This window comes from Catharus ustulatus, chromosome 7 (assembly GCF_009819885.2).
Source record: "Catharus ustulatus isolate bCatUst1 chromosome 7, bCatUst1.pri.v2, whole genome shotgun sequence".
NCBI classification, from domain to species: domain Eukaryota; kingdom Metazoa; phylum Chordata; class Aves; order Passeriformes; family Turdidae; genus Catharus; species Catharus ustulatus.
The window spans coordinates 27,153,900-27,168,948 of NC_046227.1; the positions used below are offsets into that span (position 1 = coordinate 27,153,900).

Below are 15,049 nucleotides of genomic sequence, written 5' to 3' on the forward strand. Positions count from 1 at the left end.
AAGTTGCTGACTTCACCGTGTGCATTTGGGTTTCTTTTGCATAGACTTCATCCACTTGATTTCACCTAATCTAAACCATGTTATAAACTTTAATTTTGATGCAAATTAATCAGCGAAGATAATATGGACCTGCAGTGGAAAGCTGAAAAAATACCTACTCTGTGAAAATAATTTCTTCCTGCATTTCCACTTCTCTAGCATGTACTTGAAACACTGAGGATTATCTTAGTCACATCTGTCCAGCTCAGAAAACCTCAGCCCTCTCTATGTAAGTAAAAAATACAGGCTTTTTCTGGTTTCAACCTGTTTTAAGTCAATTTGAACAACAGGTTTTATAGCTCTGAAGGAGTAGCTTTGTGTAATATTTACTTGAGTTTCAGATAACCAAAAAGAATGGTCCTGGGTGAGGGTGCTGACGAGGGATGCAGAAGAGCTGAGTATGACTCCTGACCCCACTTAGCAGCTCCCTCAGATGCCCTCACGTCAAGTCCCCTCCTTCACCACATTTCTGCAATAGGAAACTGGGAGAAGCAAGTCCCACTCCCACCAGTGGCTGCTACCACAAGGCAGGCAAGGAGATGGGATCAAAGCTGACTGTACCTTCCACACCAGTCACAAACATGGCACCAAGCTGTCTAGTTTCAGGAACACATAATAAATGCTTGGTAGGAAGCAAATGGGAGAAAAAAAGATGCTTTTTTTCTCTACCTCTTTAGGGAAAAAAAAGTATATTCTCTTAAAAATGTATATTACTCCTACAAAAACAGTTAATCAGGTCAAACCTACAGTATTTTTCAAGCTTGTTATTGCTACTTAAAATGTGATCTTTTAGGAAACAAATTAGAGGAAGCTAATTGGAAAATTTCTAAATCATCTCACATTGACAGTAACATTCACACAAACACCAAATCCTGTAAAATCATAGGCAAAAAAATCTGTCATAAAGGAATCTCAAATACGGATAATGGGGTAAAGTTAAAAAAAAAAAGTAGAATATAAGCAAAAATCTTCCCAATATTTTCATACTTCTTACTACATTCTGAGGAACTTCTGAGCACTCCCTTTTTTCACAGATATTGAAGATTTATGGGGGAACAAAATGCAGTCTAGGGGCTTCCAGGAGGAGCTGTGCACAAGCTACAATCCAGCAAGTTCACAATCCCGTTTGAATTTCATCCAGATGTTAGCGACAGAAGAAAGGATTACAGAAAGAATAGAAAACAGCCTCTTGGTTAAAAGACAACTGAGATTCTAGCTTCCTAGGGACAACAGAAGTCAGATGCTCTACTTACGCAGAGGTGCCCTGTCATCTGAAGCAAGATTCATAGTGAGCTTTGGGATGGTGTGGTTTGGAGACAGGGTTGTTTATCCTGGGCTGCCAAGTGAAGACAGAGCTGCCAAACATATGGGGAAATTGCTTCTAGCACAATTAATGGCTTCAGCTGAGACACCAGAACCTACTCAGAGCTGTCTTCAAAGTCAGGCAGGAGACAAATTCCTTCTCTAAGATGAAGTGCACCACAAGAACCAAAAACACCAAAAGCCACTTTCAAAAATGGGAAACACAAATTAGCCTTGCTAGCCATTTCATTTCTTAAGCCATCCAAACCCAAGAACAGAGTGGAAATGAGTCAAGGAGTAGTATGGCACCCCATAAGGATTAGGGAAAAAGGGTGCATGGGTAGGCGAGCAGGCACCAGGGAGTACCTGGTACTCACAGTCTCACTGACACAAAGCCACTGTTGTGTATGTGATCTCAGGCAAGGAGCGTTTGTCCACATGGGAGAAGCAACCAGCAAGAGAGCTCCTACCCATGCCCAGAGCCTGGTCAGTGATGGCAGTGACCGTTAGGAAAAGAGGTAGTTCCTATCACAGGACAAAGAAAACATATCCCCATAAATAGAGCTATAATTAAACCAGAAGCACACCCAGCCAGAGCTGGTCACTCAGCCTTCTCTACAATTAATTCAGGCAAATAAAGAACTGTTCCAGGAAAAGTACAAACATACAGGCAGTTGTGACCCCATAAAAACTCAATTACGTATGAGTTAACGTCAATATAAAACAGCTTTTTTCATTTACTGTAAATCTCAGTGTTTAAAACTGAGTTCTCTGGCTGTAGAAGATTAGACAACCAAATGTGAACTTTAGACTTTTTAAGGGAGGCAAAGGTTCTCTCTTGCCTCCTGCTGTAAGCAATTTCATCCTCTACCCAAACAATTAGGAATCTACTCCAAAGCATCCTCTGCAGCTGTCCCTTGCCCAGTGCTTCCTGCATCTTTCTATGGAGAAGCAACCCCAGCACACCTGCACTTCAGCTGAGGCAGGACAACACCCAACAGATTTTAAATGCAGCACCATTTAAAATGTACCAGTTTATGCACACAGATCTTGAACTTGATATATGCCTTAGCAGCCTGGGGTTGAAATGTGGGGCTTTTGTTTAGATGCGACCCAGACTCAAACTAAGTCCATCATTAGGTTTATGAGGCATCATTTGCTAATGCACCTCTACAGCAATATTCCCAATATCACAGGTTCTCTCAGACATTAGTGCTCTTCCCTCATGGCTTGGATTTTTGGTTTGTTTTCTGAACCATCTAGGACTGGCACTAAGGCTGACTCCTGGAAGACACCATAAAGCAGAGGTGTCCAGCCTTCCAAACCCTAACCAGCTGTACACTAAAATCTTTATACAGCCAAGAACCACAAGTCACACACTGCAGATTGGGAGAGCTGAACGGAGCCCAGGAAAACTTCACAGCAGATGAAGGCAAATTACTGTGAAGTACCACTGGGACACTGTGCTGGATTTCTCACTGAGCCTGCTCTCAGTGACCCTCTGCCACTAAACTTAGCCTCTCTTTATTTGAAGTAATAAACATCTGAGATTCTGAGTCAGCCCAACACTGGTCATGAAACAAAATCATGACTTGAACAGCTCACAGTCCACATGTGGTTCTGGCACTACAAGCTGATTCCCTTGGGCAATGACTTTCAGGTTTTTGTGATTTTTGACATTTTGTCTTTTAAAAGAATGACTTTATTTCCTCACATTTATTGGTGTTCAGATCTACTGTACACAGTGCTTGTTTCTTCCACATTCCTCCTGCTGAAATTTCTGGAACCACCTTTCATTGCTTCCATTTCTGTCCATGTTTGAAACTGGTTTCAACCAGCTATGGTCAAACCACACCCCATATGACTGCAGACCATGGAGTATGCACTGCATCAAGCCATCTTGCTGAAGCAGTGGTTTGTAATATGGTTGCTGGTTGATTGTTTGTCTGAAAATCCCTATCCACAGGAGACACTGAAATAGTGCTAAAAGGCAGGCTAGTTCCAGAAACGTTAGGATGTTTGTGCTGCAAGACTTCTGGACAATGTAGTTCTGTTGACAGATGTGATGCCTGACCGAAGGAGCAATGCCAGCAGCAGCTTCCAGTGCAAGGACAGCACCTTTACCGTCTCATGGACTGAAGGTGGAGTGGTATTGAGACACCAGAATAATAAGCCTGTACTTTGTCCCATCAGATGAGTAATCCTCCTTAGATCCAGTAAAGATCTCTTAATGAAGGAACTGCCCTAAGGATCAGCAAACTAATCCTGCATTCAATTTGGCTTTAGTTTCCCAAGGCATGTGGGAAGGCAGGGGGGAAAGACAAGTGTAATGAGTCAGTCTTTGGAAACCAAACCACCGATTTGACTCTAGTTACCTCATTTATAGGCTGGTTCTAGAGTTGTGGCCAGAGAGCACTCATGGTTTCAAACTGGAACAGACAAACTTGGGACTCTGCCACTGCTGAATGTCCCCAAGTCAACTTAACAGCTAAGCTCACTCCGTTATGCTCCCTCTCAAATGTTTCCCCTGCCCCTTGGTGAAAACACTGGTCTCTGGTTTCCAGCTCCAGAGTCCTCTCAGCCTCTGTCTTTGGGAAAGAGTCCAGGCCAAAGACCTCTTTCTCCTCAACACACTGACCACTCCTCTGGGTCTATTCTGAAAGTAGCAAGGCTCAAGAGAAGCCATTGTGGTCCACAAGCCTGGAGCTCTCTCCCACCTGTACACAAACACAGCCACTGGACAGCCTCCTTCCTAGCCCATATGAAGTCTTCAGATCTCACGTGAAACTCTCCACTGATTCCTCTTCTATCTCTGCTCTGCAACTTGGCCTTCAATTTGCAACCCAGCACTTCCAGCTTTCCATAGCCCATAGGTCAGGTCTGACAGAGCTTTCTTCCATGCAGGTCTGCACATGGACATTACTGAGCTGGTCCACTCACCACCACTGAGCCAGTAACATGTGGAAAATGTGCTTCAGGACAGGAAGCAAAGCTGCTTCACAGCAACAAAAGATCAGTAACTGAGTGGTGAAGAGCTAAAGTTGAGAAGGAACATTTGAACAGCAAGTAGCAAGAATCAGCCAGCAAGCAGAAAACCTCAAATCCTTTACTCACAATTTGGGAAAGTAACCACACTGGATGTGAATTGCTTTGCTGGTGCTGGGACAGCCACTGTGTCTTTGTATCTACCTTACTACAAGCCAGCCATAAGTGACACACAGGCAGGGCAGAGGGACATTCATTAATGAAGTTACCCATTTGCTCAAGTAATCCATCACTACACTCAAGAAGGGAAGCTTTATGTAACAGTGCTTGGCCAATCCATTATAAACACAGAGAGAGGTTAAGGTGCAAGAGTTGTCCCTTTGCTTACAGCCAGCAGAAGCTGATAAGGCGTAGAGAATGGTTTTAAATTGCTTCACAAGATGGCTGTGGCATTGTAGCTGGGTCACTGTGCTTCACAGTCAGTCAGTTCTTCTCCCATGCCGCAAGCATTGGTTCCAGAAACCTCAGCTGCCTTGAGGTCCCTTCACGCACCTCCTCAACCTCATAGAACATAACTCTAATAAAGGGGATTAATTTTATGACAGAGCCTTTAAATCCTCTTCATTTTTTTAACCCATGGCAATGTTCTCACCAATAGCCCATTAACAGAAACTAGACACCCCAGCCTCCCAACTCTGCTCCTCTGCACAGCTCCTGCCAGCCTCATCCCTGCTTTGTTCCTCCAGGCCTGCCCCGCTTCATGCTCTTCAGGTGTATTCTGCAAAGACACATCCCACCTTGAGGGATGAAAGACAGATGATATCCAAGAAATGCCAATGAAGCAGGAAGCAGTGCCAAGACATAGCAGTAGACAACTCCTTCCAACAGCAAGCAGGACAAAGCCTAACACAACATGGTCTATCTATAAGGCAGTAACAGCCTTTTACAAAGGAAAATGGGGACCAATCCAATCACACAGGCATTTTTTAAACTCATGGTATTGCATTAAAGTTGTCTAACTTTTTCCCTGCCAAGGTAAAAAAGTAGGCACTGCTTCATATATGCTAAAATACCTGGCTGTCAACAGATTTTCATTTAAAAAAAAACTTTTATGTGTTTCATAAGAAGATTCATCTCAATCTCACAACTGATACACCCCACCATAATCTCCTGGGATCTGCTGTGTTTAGATGAATAAACAGAGATTACACAGTCACATATCTCCAGCATCTTCTGATCCTGAGAGACAGAACAGTGCCAGCTTATGTGACAGGAAATACCTGGTTCCTTGGGTAGAGCCTGCAGTACTTCACTGATCTTTCTGTGGAGGTTTTGTGGGTCTACCAGCTACCAACACAGATCCAGCAGCCAGCTGCACCAGAGGTCAGAGTCCAAGGGAGGTCAGGGCTTCCATTTCCACCAGCACTAAGAGAAACCTATCCAGGGAAGCACCCAGCTCACCACCCTACTCAGTGCGTAAAGCTTAAGGAGTTGGGGCAGTATCCTGAGGCAGGAAAGGATCTCAGCAAGAGGGTAGCCAGCCTTCAGCTTGTTGTTAGGTCCTTTTTTACAGCCTGGCAGAAACTGAGTGTAAATGTTTTAACATAGTCTGTGCATAGGGAGATCTGAGCCACTCAAGACCTCCGCACAGGAGGTGACAGCCAAACACCAACCACAGATGTGTCTGCACAAATGCTGCCACGGGGGGAAAAGAAAAGAACACAGAGAAACAGTGTTTGTTCACCCAGGAGTATGAACTAGACTGTGAGGTCAGCTATAGAGGACCTTGCTGCACTGAACCCTGGCAACTTGTCAAGTTAGGCACTAAGCAGAGCCACACCAGCCAGCCTGTGGGAGAGACATCACTCTGCCCAGACTTCACAGCAGCACTTTGATACCTGCAAAATCATTTCCTAGCTATGCCCTCCAGCAGTGCCAGGGGACTTGCAGTGGTAAGAGCCCTCCCCAGTCCAAGCTGGCCCATCTGCTTCATTAGTCTGGCCTTGTGAGATGAAGGCAGGAGGCTGCACCTTAAGCTGAGATCAAGCCAGTACTTTGCCACAGGGAACTGGGCATGCTGTAACACTGCCTTAAGTCAACAGTTAATTCAGTGGTACTTCATTATTTTAACATAGTTGATAATCTGGTATCTAAATGCAGAAAATTAAGTATTCCTCCTTTCCTCCACCCCCCTCCCCACTTCTATCCCTCTTTTCCCATCCCACTTCCCTCCCAGTAAGGCCAAGTATGGGATTAAATGGCATGAACTGTTCCCAGGAAATATCCTCTCCTTCAGTGCACTGCAGACCCTACCTTGGTTGAGGTAGGTCAGAGTTTCTTCGTGCAGTTTCACGGCGGGGGAGGTGGCTGTGCAGAGGACGTACTGAAAGGGTGGCAGTTTGGCATCGTTCTCAGGAGACAGCTGCGGCTCTTCCTGCTTGAAGATCGGCAGCGCAAGGACATCTCTGCAAGGCACAAGTTATACAGTCAGCTGCAAAGAGTTCATGGACTATCCTGCCCTCAATCTGCATTTGGCTCTCATGATCTGAGATAACAGGGGTGGTCACTGGAGAAATACCAGGTTAAAATGGCTAAAAGAGGAAGAATTTGGCCTGTTTAATTTAACCAGGTAACAACTGCATCTAGGATATCAGCACCGCACACAAAAGAACATAGCACCGGCAACACAGAGTATGTCTGAGAATTAGTTTTTAAGAAATAAATCAGATTTACTTTTCAGTTAAGCAGTCTTCTTGATGAGGAAAAAAAATATCAAAAATAAATCCTTCATCCTTGTGGACATATTTAATTAAGAGTTCTCAGGTTCTCAGATGAAAACCTTTCAGAAAAAAAAAAAGGCAAGAAAGGGCACTTTGACAGATGAATGTCAGATCAGTAAAATGTCTTCAAGTAGCAGCCACACCTCTGGTGTACAAAGGAGATATTCAGGTAAATGATGGCATGAATGGTTGTATTAATTGATTCATAATATCTCCCTGCATTCTAATAAACCTGGTCCCGAGGAATCACGCAGCTCGTAAGTCGGCACTGGGCTATCTTAATGAATGCACACACGGGTGCCTGAGAGCAGCTTCACCAGGACCTGCACACAGCCCCGGTTCTCACTTCTTTACAAAGTGTTGATAGTGACCTGCCTACTGATTTAGTCCCAGGCTGATCCCAACCCACACTAATCCCCAAGCAGAACTGATATTAACAAGGCTGAGAGCTCAACAAATGATCAGTTGATTAGTACAAAATGAGGTGTCAGGAATAAGCATCCTTATCTCAAGCCTGTCTGATACTGAAGAACCACATTAGCCTTTCCTATGCCACTAATGTAGCTGATCACTGCGTCCACCTACTTAAAACATTAATACCTTTCCAAATTAGGAGGATTATACTGAACACGGTGACAATTCAAAATTAGTCATTCTTTTTCTCCTCTATTTCTTCCAGATGTGTGAAGACTCAAGATTCTCTTTACACAGGCTGCAGATCTGCTCCTTTTGACACTCCCATACACAAAATGCTTTAAGAAAAACCAACCAGTATGTACAGGCATGCACCCTGGAAGGGCATTAAGAATTTTTTCCTTGCGTGTTCAGTTAATGATCCACTCATAGCACTCACAACCTTGAAGGCTACCCAGGTCATCACTGAAACAGCACAGCAGTTTAGAGTAAACTGCTCAAGTGCCTGGTTCAAACACAGGTACTCCTGTTTATGGGAAAACAATGCCAGAGAGCAAATTGTGTCATTTCAGACGCAGAGAAAAGAAACACCCATCTCTGTTTTCTCTTCCAACCCCACACCCTCAATACTATCAGCCACTCGAAGGCATCCAGCCCCATTTGCTTCCTGGCATTACTGACATAATCACAGCTCTTGCCTAACTGCTGCCACAGAGAGGTTTTTTTTCCTTAGTGATGATTTACTACAGTAATGAAGTGACAGAAATGCCTGCAGTAGATTTCTGAAATAGATAGCATTGCTCCACACACATGCAGGATCTGATACAGCTCCGGAGTAATCTCACTCAGCCCGGATGCCAACATTTGCTCCTAAGGATGCCAACATTTGCTCCTAACCCCCCTCATCTGCACAATGCTCTCTGAATGCCTGTGGCTCTACAGATGAGAACAGGTCAAAAACTCCAGCGCCCAAAAACTTCTGCACTTCTTCAGAAACAGCACACAAAGTCTGGCCTGTGTTTAACAGTTAGGGGTGAGGGATTTGTACATATACTTACCTGAAACAGTTGAGAAATTTAGGCAAGAGGAAGTCTAAATTTAAATACCATATTTCACATCAAGTTCATTGCACCCTTACACCTCCCAGCACAGCTGTCTGATCGCTGAATTCTGCAAGTATGCAGGAATCCATGACTTGGTTCTGGAAAGCTTCAGCCATATTAAAGCTCCAACGAAGCCACACAAGTTAATCACATTTTTATTTCTAGAGCATTTGAACTAATGGGCTGTGGTATAATTGCTTTGGGTCAAGACCTTCTTAAATATTCGACCTTATTATAAGTGTTTGGAACTTAGAATGAGGTCAAAAGAATTTTTAAGTTTCAAGTATATAAGCCATCACAACACTTTTCAACTCTTCACTCAAGAGTTGCAAATCAAGTATAGAGAAAAAAATCGGGCTTTTACAACAGCTCCTATCCTTAAAAAAGAAAAAAAAAGTTGAACTCCTTAAAACTCTCCCAATTTTCTCCCTTATGCTACAGATTTACAGTTCTGGTTTTAAATAACAGTTAGTTTGCATACCTGAGAGGAGAAAAAGTTATTTGAGAGTTCAATCAGCTGACAGAAAAAAGAGTAAAACACATACTGGGTTTTCATAAAAAATAAATGAAAATTTACAAGAAATTTTCTGTAGTATCATCTTGCTCCAGCTACAAATACCACTGAGGTATAGCAGAACATACACAGATGTCTCAAATACATAGAAAGCTCTTTATCTCTGCAAAATATAACTTACACAAACTTTTATTACAGCAACTTCAAATACTGTGCTATTTCAGTTTCTTGTGCAGTCACATAAGGGGGTATGGAAAGCCTTCAGAAAGGCACTGCTCAGCAGAAAAATGCCCCTGTAAGAAATACATGTCTTGACACGTTCTCATGGAAAGTAAATTGGCCAGAATTACCCATCTCTATATAAAAAACAAGGGTTTTGTTCAGCCTGAGGGCATTGTTGCCATAAAAGTGGTTGTAGAGTTTTTAATCCCAGATCAAACCGACCACGTTCACAGAGGCAGATGCTCACTAAAGCTGAAGTCTGTTCCTAAGCACCAACAGGTCACCTCCATTCCAGCATCCTTCCTGACAGAACAGGTATCCTGTATCCCCCACCTATAAACTGTGGAGTGAAGCCTGACCCAGACCTGATGATCTTGTACTACCCCTGCTAAAAATCCACAGAGTTAACGAAGCAGCCTGACCACCGTAAAAACTCTCTAATGGAGAATATACACAAGCACCAGTGCTGATGCTCCTCTGCTAGTACCATTTCCACTGTCCTAAATTAATCAGCTCTGCAAGTGCAAAGCAAGAGAGAACAAGACTTTTGCCACATACATGTTGTGAAACTGAGTTATTGACAGAGGGAGGAGATGAACAATCTTGGACGAAGAAACAGAAAAGCTGCCAGAAGGCAAGAATCTCCCAATATTGTATCATTTGATAATGGGAGATTATTATTTAGTCCAAAATAAAATTCCTTTCCAAGCACACTGATAGGCAGCAGGAATAGTCAAGATAGTGTGTCTCCTTGAAAAGGAAGCATTATCTGCATTCGAAGTGCTTCCCCAGACAAACTCAATGTTCTCTCAAGAGTGGTTATATGGGGGTACATTTGAAAGTCAGGGTTCTTGGGCCACAGCCAGGTTCTCCACTGCCACAATTCAGCACAATCCCACTCCAGTAATCGACACCAGCTGACGGCTGAGCTTTACATCTTCAGAAAGCAAACAATTCACAAGCACCCAGCAAAAAGGGAACTCCCAAAGTTGCCTGCTTTGACATCGTTTTGAGGGAGGAAACACGGGTTTGTGCTACACATGTCACAGACTATTGTTTAGCAGCCCTTGTACTTAAATTAGGCACATTTAATTAAACGCAACTGTGCGGAGGCAGGAAAAAGCTGGTTTAGGCAAGTTCAGAAAGTGAAATTCTGCGCTTTTCACACATCGTCCCAAAAAGTAGAGAAAGAAATCCCATCCCCAGAAAACTGGGTGCCTTCTCAATTTGCCAGCAGGCGCTTTCCGCAGACCTCTGACAGCGCTCCGCCGCTGCCGCACCTCCTCCCCTGGAGCTGCGCTACCCCAGCCCGGAGAACAGGGAACGGCACAAGGAACAGAGCAACGCCACAGAGAGCTGTCTAAACAGGCGCTAAAAAAAAATAAAGAAGGAAAAAGAGAACGCAAAAAAAAAAAAAAAAGGAAGAGGTCTCTCAGATAGAGGGAGCGGCGCGGGTGGCACCGGCAGCGCCGCCGGGAAACCCGACGGGCGGGCGGCCGCGGGACGGGGGCACCCGACCCAACAGCACCCACCCGTGCCAGGGCTGCCGGCCCCGGGACTCACCGCAGGTAGCTGCCGGTCGAGTGCTGGTTGTAATGCTCTGGCTGCGTGTGCCAAAACAGCATCTTGGGGGAGGCGGGCGGCGGTCCCTGCGCTGCGGAGCGGCGGCCGCGCTGCCCACCCCACGGGTGCCCGGCACGGCTGCCGCCAGCTGGAACCGCGGCCCCGCCGGCTCCCGGCGCTTTTATGGCTCAGCCCCGGCGGGCGCGGGTTGGCCGGGCCGGGGCTCCGCAGCCGGGCGAGCCCTCCCCCGGCCCGCCCCAGCGCCAGCCCCGGCTCCCGGCGGGCACGGGCCGCGCAGCCCCGGGGCGGAGCGCCGGCCCCGAGGGACGGGCCTGGCGCGGGGCGGCGTGAGGGGCTGGGGCCGGGCGTGCGGGGCTGGGACCGGGCGTGCGGGGCCAGGGGTGAGGGGCTGGGGCCGGGCGTGCGGGGCTGGGGCCGGGTGTGAGGGCACGGCAGCCCCAGGGGGAGCTCCGGCTGTGCTGGAGCCTGCCCTCTGAGCTGTGCTAAAGCGAGCCGCTCCATCCCACACCAGTGTGCAAGCCCTGCACAGGTTCCCCTGAGGTCCCTGTTTCTGAATGAACGACAGCTGATGGGCTTCAGCTCAGTGCTGTCTCTTACACTGCCCTGAGCCTCATGTTAATGCGACCTTTGTGTCAGGAGATACTTGCCAACTGAGAGTGCAAGAGGCAAAGTTTGCCAGAGGAGGTGGATGAAGAGGAGAGCAGTGTCAGAGACTAAACTCACCCCTAGCCCATTCGAAACCCTCCTGCCTTTTCTATCTCAACACAGTACGGAGAAATCAGATTCTTTTCAATTTCAAATTGCAGATCCTGATCCTCACCCTCAGAGCTGTCCATAGCTGTCGTTTTGCTGCTCTCAGGGCAGCTTCACGTCCCACCAGTCCCTGTCGGATCTGATAGTTTGGAGGGGGGAAACAAAAGGGCAGAGGGGCTCCCCACCTGGTCATTTCATATTGTCCACCAGCAGAAATGGAAACAGACCCTGAACTACTCTGAGTCGTTAAACACCTTTCAGTCAGATTTTCAGGAGAGGGCTTCCTGTCCCTGAGGCTCCTGGTCAAATTGCAGCTGAGAAAAAGGCACTTTGCTCAGGGTATTTGTCAGCTTTCACTGTCAGATTTCACTGTCACTGAGTTTTTTCAGACAGATGAATTTTCTGTTCTCCTGCTGTGATTATAGAATATTGATACTGTCATAGCATTTATAGATCGTAGGTCAAGCCCAATAGAGTCAGCTGCAATATAACTACAGGCATTGGTTTTTTGTATCTTGAGGTGAAGAACAAGGTAGCCTGAAAGGTAAATATGCAGCTTTCGAGGGATGAATCTAAAAGTTTTTAGGATATTAATTTCAGGTAAGAAATAGCACAAATCAATGTACCCCTTACAGTATCCTCAGTTGCTACACAGACAAACACTGGTTCTAGCAAAACAAAATAGCTGGAATTCTCTTTTTTATACTCTTGAAATTATTTAGCGCTGCTCACACAACATCTGAGACCTTGATTAAGCAAAGACTATATATAGCTCTTGGACAGAGAAACAAAGCAAAGTTTGCTGAGCTGTCCAAGGACTTCTCTAAATAGTAAATATCCTTCCACGGTTTAAGTAGCTTGCTGCACCTACTGGGGGAATATGAAGCCCAATGTAAAAGTAAATTGCTACACTGTGTAAAACAAAGGATCCCATCAAGTCTGGTGTGATTATATTTCCTTTACTTTCCTTCTAGAAAGTAAATATGTTGGAGTGAAAATTACTTTAAAATAATCCCATTAATTTCCTCTCAAGCCTGTTGATGAATGTAGAAAATAAGGTGAAATCTACTAAATGATTTTACAGAGGCTCTGGCAGCAGCTCTGTCTTTTAAACATTCCTGTTCTTCCCATTCCTTTCTAAGCCAAATCTGATGAAGAAAAAGACTTCTTTATTCCTTGTCTACCTCTCCTGAAATAAATCTCAGCCATTTTCTGGTCTAACTGCTGCTCTTGCCCCAGTGCAGAAGTTTGTACCACAGCATCAAATATCTTCTCCTGGCCTTCAGAACCCAGCACATTTCATAGGCCAAATCATCCTCTGCTCCCCTCTGGGGCTCCCAGCATCTGCTCTTAACACAGCCCCTCAGTAAAGAACTTTTGTCCACCACAGCTTTCTCACTCAAACCTCCCTCTACTCTCTTACTTCTTCCCAGATTAATTTCTTTGCTGTGCTGATTGCTTTTCATCTCTCATTTTAGATGTTTGTTCATTTTGCCATGGTAAAATACTTTGACCATATGATTAAAAGGGATTGATTGAATATTTAGTTTGATGGGTTTTTCTACTTGAAGTAATGCTACGAAGGGACCTTGGTATACTTTTTGTGTTGAAAAAAAGGTATTTAAAAAACAAGTGTCTTTTCCTGTGAATATTTGTACCTGGAAACCCAAGTAGTGTGCCAGTGAGTTAGTGCAAAAGTTCATTCTGCTGCTTCAGTGTTCATTCCAATCCCTTTAGCTAAGCACTGAGTGGGAAACGTTTTTAATCTGCTTCACTGGAGAGTCAAGAGGTTTTGATCAGCTTTTCAGCACCTGGAACCAAACTAGTAGAATTTGAGTGAAGAGACTGAGATGCAGTCACATATTCACTTTCTGCTCTGGGAGAACAGTGTTTCCATTAGCCAAGGGGCTAAAGGGATGTGAGCATTATAACACTGTAGAGATGGCTACAGATCTGTAAAAGAAGTGAAACACTCCACTTGCATGAAACTGAAAAGAAACAGGACATCTCTATACCTTTATGACATCCATCATAAACATCCGAGTTGCTTCTGGGGAGCATTAGCCAAGGTTGTTCAGGGATTATTCCACCTCCCTCCTGCTGCACAGACCATAGAATCTGGATGAGCTGCATGGATCTGCAACTAGCTGCAGAGATTTACTGAGGTGGCCACCCAACCACTGCATGTGCTTTTAGGAAAAATAGTCAGCATGGGCCTTTTGTGTTGCTTTTCTGTGTATTTTAGCTCAAGTTTCCAGCCTTGGATTTGGGGATCCTTGGGGGAGTTATACTGAAGGAGACTCTGCAAGATAACCAAGAAATGTGACTGGGCTGTGACTGGCTAAATTCGCTCAACTTTCCCTGGAAAACACTGAAGCTACCAGAAACTAGAAAGGACAGGAAGCCCGAGGTTTTAATCAACTGCAATATTATGGATGAAGAAAGGAACAGCTTTTACACAGCCCTTATTGCTCTAAATTTAAAAAAAATACATTGCTTTGCCTTTGACAGGGTTTGGGGCTGCTTCCAGTGCCAAGTCAAGGCTTTCACAGGTAGCCCACTGACCCTCAAGGTCTCCTCATCTATTCCCTGCTGGTTCACTTTTCAGATGGAAACCAGCCTAGATGGGTTCCCATTGCCCTCTACTGAACAGAAGTTCTGGGCAGTGGCTACCACCAGGAGTATGAATGTAGTCGTGGTGTTATAGCCAAGAAGGAGGACACTGAACTGGAAAAACTGAGAATGGACTAGGTCTTGAAAGTGTGCATTATACTGACAGAAACACAGAGCTTATTTTGGTTTTACAAGAGGAAGATTAACAGGTGACTCAAACATAGTCTATAAATACTCACATGGAAAATCAACATTTCATAAAAAATGTTCCTGAACTTCACAACAAAGATACAAGAGCCACAGAATAAACACAGCAAGTTAATAAAGCGAGGCTGAGAACAGACTGCAGTGAATGTAATCAACCATGAGTGTAACTTTCCCAAACTTTGTGGTTAAAGCCACCTCCTGCCATACCCATCTTCTAGATATAATTACAGACTAATTCTTTTTCACCAAAAAAAAAAAAAAAAAGGGTGGGGGGAAAAAAGAAAAAGAAAAAATAAAAAGAAAAGTGGAACAGAAAGGAATTCATTTAGGTCCTGTGGCTAGTCTGACAGAGGGGAGCAAAGAAGCTCACCAGGACTCTTTCTATCTTTACAATCTCTGACGTCTCCTGCCAAAGGCTTCCAAATGCCATCTTACTAAAGTCACCTTCCTGCTCTACCTTGTGAGTGTGCAGCAATGCATCCCCTTCCCTGACAGTCAAACTGCCCCGATGCTCGTACGTCGTGATGTGCTGT

General features: G+C 44.9%; 1 protein-coding gene across 1 annotated transcript in view; it reads right to left on the minus strand.

Annotated features, from left to right (window-relative positions):
* TFCP2L1 (transcription factor CP2 like 1) overlaps positions 1-11,001 on the minus strand; it is a 33,112-nt gene extending 22,111 nt beyond the window's left edge. Inside the window, exons 1-2 of the mRNA XM_033065410.1 lie at positions 10,923-11,001; positions 6,640-6,791 (exon numbers count right to left, since the gene is read on the minus strand). Of these exons, the coding sequence (XP_032921301.1) occupies positions 6,640-6,791; positions 10,923-10,984 (214 nt within the window). The 5' untranslated portion in view covers positions 10,985-11,001. The remainder of the gene's footprint in view (positions 1-6,639; positions 6,792-10,922) is intronic.
* Between the last annotated feature and the right edge of the window lie 4,048 nt (positions 11,002-15,049).